The 14,546-nt window shown below is 42.1% G+C and overlaps 1 protein-coding gene across 1 annotated transcript in view; it reads right to left on the bottom strand.

Moving 5' to 3' along the window:
- The window catches only part of QSER1 (glutamine and serine rich 1), a 41,517-nt gene extending 27,706 nt beyond the window's left edge, over positions 1-13,811 (bottom strand). Inside the window, exon 1 of the mRNA XM_069016519.1 lies at positions 13,644-13,811. Within this exon, the coding sequence (XP_068872620.1) occupies positions 13,644-13,759 (116 nt within the window). The 5' untranslated portion in view covers positions 13,760-13,811. The remainder of the gene's footprint in view (positions 1-13,643) is intronic.
- Positions 13,812-14,546: the final 735 nt, after the last annotated feature.

Genomic DNA, 14,546 nt, shown 5'->3' with positions numbered 1-14,546 from the left:
GCAGACCAGAGGCAGAATGCTTTGGAAGATAAAAGTAACTTGTAAAACAAACTTGGACAAAGACTGTGTAACAAGGACGGCGCTAGAATTAGCACTGGGATACAAAATAACCTCTAGACTCCAACACTCAGAAACATTGTTAATTACTAGAACCTCAAAATTCTAGTAATGATGGGCATCTTAAGAACCCTCAAAGTACACGATGGTGCTTTTTTTTTAATACAAACTCCCAGCTCATAGTTAATGCAACCGCAACCTCAAAAATGAATCTGTCTTTCAATAAAAAACACTGCATTTATTTGAACAGTTAATTGTTTATTGTATAATTACTGGTTGCTGGAATGTAGATTCTTATCTCAAAAAGCCTTGCATATATGCCTTCAGTTTACACAATCTTATCCTAAACAAGCACAGCAATCTGAGAGATTACTGCCTTAGGGTTTCTTTTTATAAAATTTAACTTTTAAACAGATGAACTTACACAGCATGTAATTCAGATATCAAAAACATATCCAGCATGGCAAATAATACCCTTATGGCTACCAAGCTCTTTGTGCTCTTGTTTAGAAGTTTGCTACAATTTTGCGAGTTCTTACTTGAACTGAAATGTCAGGTAAGTTACTCCCGAGACATTCACATTACTTGGTACTTTGTTATGCACTGTTTCAGAAGCACTTGGCCCTTATCACTGATTATCACAGTGATTTCCCACTTCCACTGTCATAGTGAACTGCACAATGGAGTGATTACTGCTACGAAATAATATTAATTTGACACACAGATTTAGAAAATAGTTCCCTGTGAAGTATTTTTCATTGAAAATATGCATTTAATTTTAGTGTAATATTTAAGAGATATCTTGTAAAGAATTATCATTATTTGTCATTGCTGTAATAATGCAATCAAAAAATATGCATGACGATGGAAGTGAAATGACTCTAGTATTAATCTGATTTTTTTCACCTATATCACTTTTGCTAATAGAAGATTTTTACTTCTCCAGTAAAATTTCTGGAAGAAAACTGTACAGTCATTGCACTTCATTACAGTCATTGCACTTCATTGTTACTAGAATACCTCAGCCTTGATTTACAACTCTTTTTTGTTAGCCCAGATTAACTCTGTCAGGAATTGACCCTTCACACATCTGTTTGCATTGCTATTCTCACAATCATTTATTTTCAAAGCATTCTTCAATCCAACAGTTTCATACACGTTCAAGTCTCCATCTGCAAAAGGTTATTGAGTCCCGTTGCACTCACCACCCTCCTCACTTGCCAACATAATTATCAGGTTTATGCTTTACACAAGTGAGGGATGCATTTCGCAACTTCAAACTCAGATGCAAGTATCATTTTTACATGGAAACAAAACTTAGCTGCAATAAACACTGGACATACAAGTAAGTATTTTTATTTCTTTTATTTTCTTCAAATAACCTTGTTCTCTGAGGTATCCATACAGAATAAAACACAGAAATGGAAAAAAAACCCCACTTTACATAAGTGTCTTTGCTCCCTTTCCATGTAATGATACTCCTTTTAATATGTATTAAGTAAATTTTATCACCTTTCTACTTTATTTTCTAGGAAAATCTTCATTATAGCTTAGCAATTTTTAAGGTTTTTGATTGATTGATTGATTGATTGATTGATTGATTATTTTGCATTTGGTAGTTTTTTGGGGGGGGTGTCTGGATTATTTTTAGTTTAGTAACAGCAGTCATTCAAGTATTAGGGAAACTCACAATGCTTACGTGGAAAGCAGACCAGAACTCTTCAGGAGCAAAGGATGCTTCTGGGTGCAATACCTCGTTCTCAGGCACTTGTAACTCCTGCCTCTCATATAAAGTAAAATTGCTACAGAAAACCCCACATTAAATCACAGAGCACTTTCAAAGCATTCAAATGGTGCAGGCTGTGCTCAAAGCGAAACTGGACACCTACACGACAAGTAGGTGCACAGGAAACTCCTGACTCCAGGAGATCCGAGGGGTGCTCCCACCACCCTGAGAAGGGAACTCAATGCCCCTGCACTGGGGTCTTGCACAGGCTGACAAGTACTGAGAACAAAACAACCAAGCCCAAAAAACAAAAGTCAACAATCCAGCATGCATACAAGGCAACAGACCTGAGGCAGACCAGGAAATTTGATCTCATTTTTGTCTGTCTGTTCTGCCTTACTGAAAACAAGAGCTCCTGTGAGAAGATGACTCGGCACAGACCCCTTCTAATTAAATCACCACAAAGGAGATTAAAAAGAACAGTGATAGCCTCATACTGGCAAGAAAATACCTTTAAACCCACACTTTGCATTTTATCTTGAGATATATGTGAAATAGGGGAAATATCACTCAAGTTTCCCTCTCTATCCCAAAGCTCAGACACTTGGCAAAGGAGTCTCTCTCCAACCAGCTACTCAGCTGTGCTATAGCAAATTCTACTCAGAGACCAAAAGCAAAGCCATAAAACCAACAAATGCACTTCTAAATATTAAAAATGTCATTCTAAATGTAAGATATAGAAACTGACATGCAGCTTACATCGCTTTTTGCAAACTGTATTTGATTTTAGACATGTAAAGTGCAGTTCCAGGTTGGATTACCTGCTGACAAGTACATAGTTAGGATTGCTTTAATATGAGATACAACATTTATTATTTTGCTTAAATACTTATCTTTGTTAATTTGCCTTTACTCAAGCAACTCGTGGAGAAGGAATGGAAGAGTATTACTTGAAAACATTACTTGAATTTAATACAGATTAATTGGAGGGTAAATGGCCCTTTAGCTGCCCATCGTAACAGCAAGAGTTCCCTGTTTGCTACAATCAAACTAGAATGTAATTCAGCAGCTAGGGGTTATCTGCAGCTCACAATTAAATTAAAATTTAAAAGCAATGTTAGAGGTAGATAACTTTAATCCAGAAATGGGTTTTGTCTTGTATTTTTAAAAAGCCATGACTTTAAGAAGCAGAGGAGGGAGTTGCCCAGGAAGAAAGTTGCTACTTAAATGAGTTCAATACCATTAGTAACACCAAGTCATTCCTGTCCAACACACTTCTGGAAGTTTAAAAGCACAGAAAGCCCTTATAGACAACAGAAAACAGAAACATAAAATGTTTCAAAAATTAATTCCAATGGAAAGCAAATGCCTTCTCAGCCCAGAAACCCATTTCAGTGCAAAATATTTTTTAAATGTATACAATATGTGATTTTTCACTTCTATTTCCCAACCACAGACATACTGGGGGGATGGGGAAGACATCGCAAGCACAAATTTGGGTTGAAGCCTGAAAATGTTGGCAGGTTCAAGAAAAATAGGAAACCAGCCTACTCCCTGCATCTAATTCCCTTGATCCTCTCATTAGATTATACAAGACAAGACAAACCTTAACATTATATTTGCACAAAAAGAAAGAATATTTAACAATCCAGTACAGTTGCAGCATCCATGAGACGAAACAAAAAAAAATTTGCTACTTGAAAAATAAAGTCCACCACTGAAAAATCAAAAGAAAATCATCTCTAAAATTAATACCTCAAGGTACATAATGCATTCTTTTAAGAACACCATACATCTTTAGCATTTGCCTAGCCTGTTTTATAATTATAACAAGAAATAAATAGATATCAATATTTTCAAGTATTATTAGCTATCTAATAGTATTGTTCTTCAAGATAGAGGACTTTTGGAAGGATGGAAAATATAGAATCAGATTCCAGTACTCACTCCCAGTAAGTCAGTAAACCACAGAAGAGAAGCATTTTATCAACAAACTCCACTGTTTGTTGGTGACAGCACATTCTCCCTTTAATGAAATTACACACTACATATCCACTGTAGAATATATCCCATCCTAATAAACCAAAGGCAATCATCCTCCACTCTTTCATTAAAAATGAAGCTATAATGTTAATTTTCCCCTCCAATTCAAAGGCAGAGCCACCAAGAGCACGGCTGAGATCGCCACAATGTGGGCCAAGGATTGCCTGGAGGCACTTGCGAGAGGAAACACTCATTACTTCCTCGATTTTTAGGAGCAGAGATAAGGAGCTTCTAAGAATTAGATGTTGAGGTAGAAAATTACATGCAGGGAGCTGCCTCAATAAGCAAAAGTTCATGCTGTTCTGTGATTCTTCACCTGAATATATATCATACCTTAAGGGACTAAAGAGATTTTATGGCACAAAAGGTCCATCTGCCCTTTATTCCCATGTTAATGTCTCTGAACTCCTTATGCATGATCCTTCTAAAAATGAAAACCCCGAAACAGCTTCAGGAAAGCCAAAATAGTCTTACTGGGACTTCAATACCTGAGTGCAAGTGCTGGCTTGTCTGATTAAGTAACCTGTGGAGTTCTTAACAACAAAGACAATATAATGCTGTTTTCAAAAAATCAGTTAAACTCTGTCTTGAAAATAGGTATGCAAAAACTAATATTCAGATAAAAATGAGCTATTTATAAACTTCAACTTCACTTACTACTGAGGGACAGGACAAACTACTTTATGTCATTTTTTAATACATACAATCTAAATCAGTTTTCTTTATGAGGTTATTTATGGCTGAAATGCAGTACATTTTTAACAAATTTTTTTTTTTTTTTAAATCAGAATTGGTAAATTGGGTATCACTTCTCTTGGCTTTGACAAAAAAACTTTGTAACTTAACCAAAACAACTTTCCAACAGAAATTTTGCAGCTTACAAAATGAAACTAAAATTAAACTGTTCTACAATAACGTCAGTTTTGAGCTCCTGATCCTCGTTTAAAGATTTCAAGGTCTGGAAAGGACCTTTCAGTGCTTTCCTGCTCTGAATATTCCAGCCTGACTTTGATGTCCTTATTAACACAGTATCATTTACTCTCTACATTTAAACAGACACTGTTACACATATCCTCCCTATTTACATTATAATGCAGTGTCAGAAAAAATTTTAAGACATTTGTTTGCCAAGCAACGTTTTGGGGATTCATACATCTTCCCTGAGAACTTCTACTCTATCAACCCCTGCAGAAACAGGGGTGCCATTATGATCCATGTAGCTCCCACCATTGTAAGATCTGCAATCTCATTTTCTTGCCTTTTGAGACACTGGATTATTTTGTCACCATATTTATTCATCCTCTTCTCTTACCTTCTCTCTGTGAAAGAACTTTTGCTTTATCCAGCACAGAGAAAATGGCTGTGATTTTTAAAATCAGCAATACTTCTCTCCTAGACTTTTATTTAAAATTTCAAAAGATTTTAGTAACAGACAGTAATGGAAATTTAACACTTTTTCTCTGATATGTGATGCTATTCTGTTGTCAAAAGCGTACTTGGGGTATATTCAAAACTCTTCTCAAGATCATTCCAGTATTAATGGTTGAACACAAAGCATAATCGTCTATTACAGATGAAATGCACACAAAAAGATTCCATTACTCTTAATAACAAAATTTTATTTCAAAGTATAAAAATCAGCAGAGCGTTATCTCAAGATGTGGCTTAGCCACATCAGAGCCTTAATAAAATTACAGTTCATTTTACCCATTGAAATGCTTTTCAACCCTCATCCTCTCACAGTTATTACAGCATCCTATTTTGTGGCAAGCTTGAGTCTCACCTTTAAGGTACTACAGGACTACTTGATAACCCATTTCTTAATAAGCCCTTTATTCTCCATTTATATGGAAAGGACAACGCTGAAGTTGAGATTTTCATCTCAAAAAGAGGTAAGAAATGCAAATACCTATGTGCTGTACACCATCAGAGCCATCTTATGCTGTCAGTAGGCTCTTTTCATTACCAAACCTCGAAGCACTTTCCAATTCCATAACCCATGGAATACCTTGTCCTTCAGTCTAGGGAAACCAAGGCACAAATAATAACCCACTCTGTCACCACCAAGTCTCCAACACTCAGCACTGAAATAAGCCCGTTTCTGAAGGTTTTGTGAAGTTTGCACCCCTGTGAAGAGCAGTGGCCTCAGGGCCCACAGCCACAGACCTGGCACAGAATAGCAGTATCTACTCAGTGCCCACATGTGAGATCACACATCTTGCCACCCTACAGCCAAAAATTCAAGGCCATTAAATGGGGTCTAGCCTCCCAGCATGTCCACATGTCCAGTATAATGTTTTCCACATCCCACAACACACTACAAGGGCTAAGCAGCTCATATGAGCTCCTTTAGATTCAAAACAAGAGGTATCCCTATGACTAACACCATTTCTATCCCAATTTAGGAGGTGTGCCCAGGAAAGATCTAACATATTAACACCACAGTTCATCATAAAACACAGCAGCAAAGAGTCCTTTACATTAAAGGAAGCATCACAGGGTGTTATTACCCAAGTTTATAAGGAAAATTAGCACAGCTCTTGAATTTAGCTCTTACACCTCTTCACAAGTGCTCTCCTCATCCTAAAACAGGTTTAAATTTACATTTTTAACCTTGCAAAGGGGACCCTGGCTATCATTTCATTTGTCACAAGTCACTGTTTAGCTGAAAATACCAGATGAACCCAGCTGCTTGTGAATGCTTCAACTAGAAAATGTGCACTGTTCAAAACTGCAGAAATATAGTTACAGCTACATGGCATTTACTTTGGGATGGGAAAAACTTCACTATATTAAACAAATTCCTTGAATATGCCCCAGATATTGATTTGAATTTTCACAATGATCATACAAATGTCTAAACAAAAACAAGTATTAATCAAGATCAAAACAGCCCACACACCCAAAATAAAAAAATACCCTTTAATTGGTGAAAAAAACCTGTATTCTCTTAAAAACAATAACAAAAGGGAGTTTTTTTGGAGAGGAAAAGATGAAAATCCCATCTCTCTCCAGTGGTGCTGACTATCAGTAACCTCCAGCTCACCAGTGCCAGCAACTGGAGGTAGTTAACACATGGTTGTGTTCAGAGTACTGAGGAGTTGGCTTTCCACAATCACTCTTTGCACAGCAAATGAACAAATGCTCAGATTCAAGAAAAACTTATTAGAAATCCTATTCTTGGCAGCCTCGGTAGAACATAATGAAATCGAACGAACATAGGGATTGAAGGATTATTCACTGTCTAGCACTGGAATTTTTGACACGAAGAGGAGAGAAAGTAAACAGGATGTGGTGTGTAGCACCAAGTTGCCATATTTCTGAGAGGGATTTCCTGGTCAGGAAAAAGGGCAGCATGGAAGGTGCAGCACAGGCTGGTACACTCAGCGTGGCCCATGCCACGCAGGCGCAGTGACCCTTTGTCTGGCACGTTCTGGATGACCAAAAGCTCTCAGAACAACTTGCCAGACATCTGGAAATGCTAGACAAAGGGCTGGAGCCTCCAGCTCTTCTCACACAACACTGCCAGCTGAAAAAGGAGGGATATCTCCAACCAAATCTAGATGTATGACTGCCCCAAGTATAACTCCTACAGGATTATTAAGGAATAAATGTTCCTTAGTACCCTGCTATGTAAACACTATTACTCTAAGATAAGGATGCCTAAGGGTGCCTTCTTCCTGCTGAGCATAATTGGTTGCACTTTTCCAAGTCCTAAGCAAGCAACACAGGTAGGCATGTAGAAGGAAGATGAAAAACAAGAAAAGCAATATGGGAAAGTAAAAGCTTGTCTAAACATATGTAGGTTCTTGCTGAATTGCTTTGGAATAAGAAACTTTCAAGCATGCAGAAATCCAGGAATAAGAGCTCCTTGCCCCTATTTGTAGCCCATCATCAGAGAGGTTCTGAGGAGGCTCTAATGAATAGGTGTCCACTTAGCCCCAGGTCTGTCCAGAGCAATAAAACAAAAGAAGAGATGCAACAAGAGCTGAGAGAACAGCAGAAGTAAACCCAAAAACTATGAAATCTGCACAGTGAGACAAGTAAATGTAGTACTTAATAACCATGCACTCTGTCCTCTCTGAAAACATTTCTCTTTGCTTAAAAATTCAAAGAATTTTCTCTTCTCTGCCACTTGCATGGTACAGCAAGAAATGCTCTGCTGGAAAGGCTGAACTCTGCATGCTGCTCAAAGTTATTTTTGTCACAGTTAAGGCTGCTAACGAAAGTTGGAAGTGAGACTATTAATGTACTGCCTTTTAACAGTTTTTTGTTTTGGTTTGTCTTTTCTTTTTTTTTTTTATGTATGGAATAGGCACTCACCATGCAAAGTAACTTCCTGACATGCAAATTTGTGAATGCTTTGACCAAATACAACAAACAAAGATATCCATGCAAAATACGTCCACTCTATAAGAGCACTAGTATTGTTTAAAATTAATATAGTTCAGGCATAGGTACTTTTTTCCTGACAGGAACAAAGATTTTTCTCAAAACAGGCTCATTCCTATGACAGCATTATGCCAGAATCATCAGCAACTCCAAGAAAAAAATAAAAGGTGGGCAAAAGTACAGAAGAAACAATGTGAAAAGGTTGTTCTCTGTTGGTATAAGGTAAACACACCTAAGATTAAAGTTAACAGGATGAAAGGTATATACACATATGGGACTGAAACACTTCTTGCATAGGTGGTAGAATACAACCCCCTTTTCTTTCAGACCAATGTATTCTGTAACCTGTGTTGAAGTTGCTGGCTTCATGGGAAAGGGCTCACATCTGAAATATCTCACGCAGGTGATCTCACAAGAGATCTGGCTAACACAAACACTCACCAAGTGCTCCTGGCAGGGAAGTCAGCAGTACAATTTGTGTGGGATGTTCACCGAAGACAGTAACATGGCAAGACTGAGCCCATTTAAAACCTGTCCAGAACCACTGGGAAGAATCCCTGCCAAGGCCACACAGCTCCCTCCTTACAGCTCTGCTTCCCACTCATCCCCATGTGCCACCTCTGGGATCCAGTCCGACAGCACAGGTACACCAGCACTCCAGCTCAAGCCATTCAGCGTTTTGGCCAGGATAGTTTTCTCATGGATTAACAAATGAGACCAGCTCCCTGTGCAGTTGCACAAACACCAGAGCCAAGACAAGGGAAGAGAAAGGGAGCCCCTTTCAGCAGCAGTGAGCCTGAGCAGCCAGTTCAGCCTTCTCAGGTAACTGCACCCTCAGACTAAGTTTCAGCTCATTTCTTCTGCACATAGTTCTTTATCACCATTTCTCACTGCAGCAGAATGACCCAGACTGCTTGAAATCTTTCATGTAAAGCTGGCATTAAATCTTAGACAGGTAAGCAGCATATAATTCCAAACAAGCCTGGCTGGATCATTTTGAAACTTTAGCAAAGATTTTGCAAGATGACCACACATCTACACCAGGTAAAAGCTAAGGGACACAGAGCAAGAACGCATTCAGACTCTGTTCAGTCAATCTTTGACCTTCTCACAGCTGTGATTTCAGTGTGTGCTGAATGCAGGTGAAAAAAACGAAAAAGAAAGGAAGACCAACAAAAGCTAGCAAGTCCCTGTAAGGTATCTGTGCTATACATGTGTTTATTTTGCATGTATAAATGTTTCAGATATAAACTATGACAGAAAATTTGGTAAGATTTTAAAACATCTTTCTATATGTTTATAAATTTGTTTAATCCTTCTGTTGCCTTTTAATACAAGAATTCTAAGTATATTCCCAGATTATGAGCTTTCCTTTCAACATTTGAAATACTATGCCATAGGGAACTTTCTGCAGAATATATGTTTAACAACAAACATTGGTTTCACCTCTCAGAACAATTTCATTTGATGAAAGAAAATGTTCTCTGCTTTTCTAAAACACTGCACTTTTAGAGTTCCTATAGCTATGCAAAAATCCATTAGAATTTAAAATTGAGCCTTAACTAAAACACAATTATCATACAGCTCTTACAATAAGCATTAGTTTGACAGCTATGCAAAAATGAGTTAAAAAACCCCCTCAAAACCATTTATCATAAAAGTATAAGTCTCCCATTAATGTAATGTCGTAAATGAACTATCACTGTAACTAACTCTTTATCTTAGATTGGCTGTTATAAACATAGGCCACACTAACATAGTAACAGTGCTATCTGTTGTAAAGAATCATCTGGAATTAAATTATATAAAACCCCATATGCTTGGGTAGGGCAGAGGTGGATACAGACTATCAGGCATAAAGGATGCCTGATAGTCAGGATCAGAGATCACAGCAGTCACCATAAAATCTAAAACAGCAACAAATAATTGTGCCTGACTTTTAATCACATGTAGCAGATTTGAGTCTTAGAGCTGTGGTAAGAGCAGAACAAGAACAGTAAGATCCAACCACTAGTAAAAATCCTTCTCTAAATGAAACACCCTAGGAATACCCCCAGGTGAGACAAACTCAACCAGAAACCTCATCCATTATCACCTGTCTCCATGTCTCTTTCCAAGCAATTACAACAGTCTCTCACACTATTACACTTCACCTGTTTTCTGAATACCACATAATTCTTGAGCAAGTAGCAAGTAAGCATGACATACCTTATCAGCTATTCAACAGCTTTTGACAAAAAGAGGGTTTAAGAACAGAGGCAGGGTTTTCTGACAGCTACAGGAAAAGGCCAAAAGTGGCAGTGTACTCCCAAAACCATCAGAAATTCCTTCAAGATGCTGACAGCCTGTGTAAGGGGTGTGGGCATCAGGGAACGTGGAAGACAAGAGCACCCCCTGCTACAGGGCTGCCATGGCTGCACTGTCCCAATAGGCTCCTCAGCAGGAGTGGTCTCTGCTCAGTTAACGCAGTGATCCAAGTGATTTCCATCAGCTTCCATCCCCAATTCTCCTATTCCATGGGAACAGTTACATCACAACAGGCTTGGTAGCAATGTCCTTATAACACTTCACCACACATTTCCTTTCAGTTGATAAGAATAGTGCCATTGCACAGACAAAACAGTGCCTGCAAGAAATAAGGAGCAGGATAAAAACCAGATGGCTGAAGTGAAGTGCAGGAAGACAGGAGCAACGCTTGTAGGGAGGAGAAATCATTTTGATGAGCTGAGACTGTGAACATGGCTCTCCACACAAAGGGAACATAGCCTGCCACGACACAGCCTGCAACAGCATAAACATGAAATGAAATTTGAAGGAAAAATTGTTATCTATATCACCTAAAGGCTAAATTCTTTTCAAGCAAGTACCAGATGAACATGACACACATTTTTTAATTTTACATCAGGCTAATGCAGCTTCAGCTGTTAAGATGACTACCTGTCAACCACAATCAAAAACACCATTTTGAAAAACGTGAAGTGATCTGTAACACAAGTCCAGGGCATGGACAGCATATTCCTTTACAGTACATCTATACCTTCACAATTTCCTTCCAGGCTGGTGGAAGCCTTGGCAGTGATAGGAATGACTCTTCCATCCCAATTCCCCAGCAACTCCATCCATACAAAGACAAATGCTATCAGCAACAGAGGAACCACAAACACCTAAAGCCCAGACTCTACTTATCACCGTGTCCACCATGGTGCAAATCTTTAAATCTGACCAAAGACAGGGTATATTAATTCTTATTAAGATGACATGAACCCCAAGCACCCAGTTCAGAAGAATTTCAAGCACAAAATATGATTTATAGTATTTTCCCTGTTCTTGGTACAATTAAAAAAAAAAGTTTAAATGTTTCAGCCAACACATTTTAAATGCATCATTTGTCGCCATGTATAGAACCTGGAGATGAAACTTCAAAAGAACTAAAACAAGGTCTTCTTGACATTGTTTCCTGAAGCATAGCATAAATATTGCCATATCAGACATGGATGCAGTAACACTAATTTGATTGCTACAGGTAGCAGGCATTGATCTAATCAGCTTCTTCACGGTACTTGTCTTAGGACTTTCCTCTATGCCATTTCTTTTAAAGAATTCCCAAACATACCTTTAAGACTGCATTAATATAGCAGCTATTAATAAAATGAAAGGTATGTTGTAAAACCAGGAGATTCTTCTAAATATTAAAAAAAAAATAATAATCAAGCAGTTGTGTTTCTTTTAAAATCCAAGAGATCCACTTCTGCTTCTGCACTACATATTCTTAAATGACCTGGGGAATCCAAACCCCACTTATGGAATAGCTGGTATGATCCTCAAGAGATGATGAGAACTGGCAAAAGCAATATAGAAAGCACAAGTCACTGACTTCCACTGAAATCAACACGGCAACATGACCAAAAGTAATTCAATGATTAGGAAGAAAAATTGGAAAGAACACTATGGAGACCTTACTTTGTCATGCAGGCAACTCTTCAGAGAAACTGGCTAAAGAGCTTCACGGGGCAAGGGTTTGGCCAAAAAGCTACCTGTCCCTGCAATTCTCCACGAAACAGGGAATATAGAGCCTCACACCCCAGGCTCACAGGGAGGTCCTGTGATCTTCTTACTTAATTGTGTCTCAAATGCAATGTCCACAGTTCAGGAAGGGTGACAATAACTTGGAAGAAATCTGGGAGAATAACTAAAGTAATAAAAAAAAAATCTCAGGTAATAAACTTCAAAAGATTATGTTCCTTATATTAAGAAAAATAAGTAAAGCAAGAAATTAATTAAAATTCTTAAGAATTCATACTCAACACATAATGCGATTTTCAGTGTTGATGAGGCTATAAACAAGACTCACTGGCCGGAAACTAAAGGCAGCACTCTTCAAATCAGAAATAAAATATAAATCAGTCACTTGCATATTTGACCAAGAATTGTGCTGAATATTGCCTCATTGGAAATTTTTAACTACACCTTCTAAAACGTAAGCTCTATTTTCAAACACAGATTGGGAAAAAAAAAAAAGTTTTATGGCCTGCATTATGAAGAGGTCAGACTAGATGATTGCAACAGCCCTTCTGACTTGATAATCTATTAATCTTATCAGACATGTCTGACCACTTTCAGAACCAAATGCAAAGTCATCTATTAGCGCACCTATTTTGACAAGATATTTTTAGCCCGAGACTCTCTTTTACATTTAAACGTCGTCGAGATGGGAACTGCAGATAAATCAAGCTAGAGACATAAAAGGCAGGCGATAACGAAAATCTCATCGCCTAGAGAATACTCGTTTTAGTTGGCAGAGTTACACAACCAAAAAGCAACCCGAAGCCAATAAGATATCCTGTATTTTCCCCGCACTTCCCGGAACTTTGCAGAACTCTCCGTGGGACTAAATCGCTCCAGACAAGTTTTGGCTGAGAGGAGGCTCCGCACGCCCCGGAGCAGCGCTTAAGAGGAAAGAGGTTCGCCAGGCTCAGCGGAGCGCACAACAGCGGAGAAATGGAAGGGCGCGGGGGATGCTGGCGCGGCGCGGCCGCCTCCGCCGGCCCGGTGCCCCGGAGGGCAGCATTGTTCGGGCGGGCAGCGCCGGTGCCCGCGGCCCCGCTTCCCTCCGGGAGCCGGGCAGGGACGCGTGAACTCTTGAACCCGTGCCGCAGCCCGACGCGAGCCTCCGGGGCGGAGAGACCGCCCGCCCCGCCGCCGCCACGGGCCGCCGGGGACAGCGGGGAGCCCGCGCCACCGCCCCCCGCCCGCCGGGACGCGGCCTCCCCCGCCCCGCCCGGCTCGGCCTCCCCCGGGCCGCCGGGCCCCGCTCGCTCCCCGCCTTGCCCTGCCCCGCCGCCGGGGCCCCTCGGCCGCCCTCGGCCAGGCCCCGGCGCGGCCCCCGGCCTTTCCTGCCGCAGCCCCCTCGGCGGACCCTCCTCACCTGGGCTTGAGGCTGCCGGCGCCGCGCTCGTAGGCCCAGGAGGCGGCGGGCGGCGCGGTGCCCGGGGCCAGGGGCTCGGCGAAGCCGGGGGTCGTGGGGTAGTTCCTGTCCATCATCGGGGCCGCGGCCGCGGGGGCTCCGCGGGGGCCCTGCGCGCAGGAGGGCGGCGGGGACCGAGCGGGGCGGGGGGGGAGCGGCGCCTCATGCGGGGCGGGCAGCGCCGCGGCCCCGTGCGGCCCCCTGCGCTCCGCTCCCGCTCAGCGGCGGGCGGCGGGCGGAGCTGCGGGCGGCGGCGGGGGCTGCGCGGCCGCCGGACCCATGTCGGGCTGCGCGTTCCCAGGATGCTCCTCCCCCGCCAGCGCACTGGGGCTCACGGGCTCCGTGTCCGGGGGCAGGGAGGCCGCGGCGGAGGGGCCGCCGGGGCCGCCGCCGGCAGCGCCGACGGGGGAAACGAGAGCAGGAGGTCTGTGACTCGCGGACGGGCGGCTGCGGCCCGAGGGGGAAGCGCGGCGGCGGGAGCCGAGCGTGGCGGGGGGCGGTAGCTGCCACCGGGGCGGGGTGGGGGGGCTGAAGGCGGGGACGGGCGGGGTGGCGGTGTCGGGTATGGGGGAGGCCGGTTCCTCCGTGAAGTGAAGCGCTGGCGCTTTGTTGGAGGAACCGGGGCGGGGCCATGTTGTTCCCGCGGAGGGGAAGCGCCGCCAGCCGCGGGCTCCGGGGCGGCCGCCGCCGCCGCCAAGATGGAGCCCGACAGCCGCCCCATTGTACAGCGCTTTGTAGGGCGGCCCTCCCGCCCTGCCCCTGTCACCGAGCGGTGACGCCGCTCCTCACGCCCGTCCGCCTCCCCCCGCGGCGGGGCTCGCCGAGCCACCTCCTCTTTTATATGTTTGTATGTCAGAGCTTTCC

Source organism: Aphelocoma coerulescens, chromosome 5 (genome assembly GCF_041296385.1).
Source record: "Aphelocoma coerulescens isolate FSJ_1873_10779 chromosome 5, UR_Acoe_1.0, whole genome shotgun sequence".
NCBI classification, from domain to species: Eukaryota; Metazoa; Chordata; class Aves; order Passeriformes; family Corvidae; genus Aphelocoma; species Aphelocoma coerulescens.
Note: the sequence above shows the minus strand (reverse complement) of the source record. Positions and strands in the feature narration are given on the sequence as shown.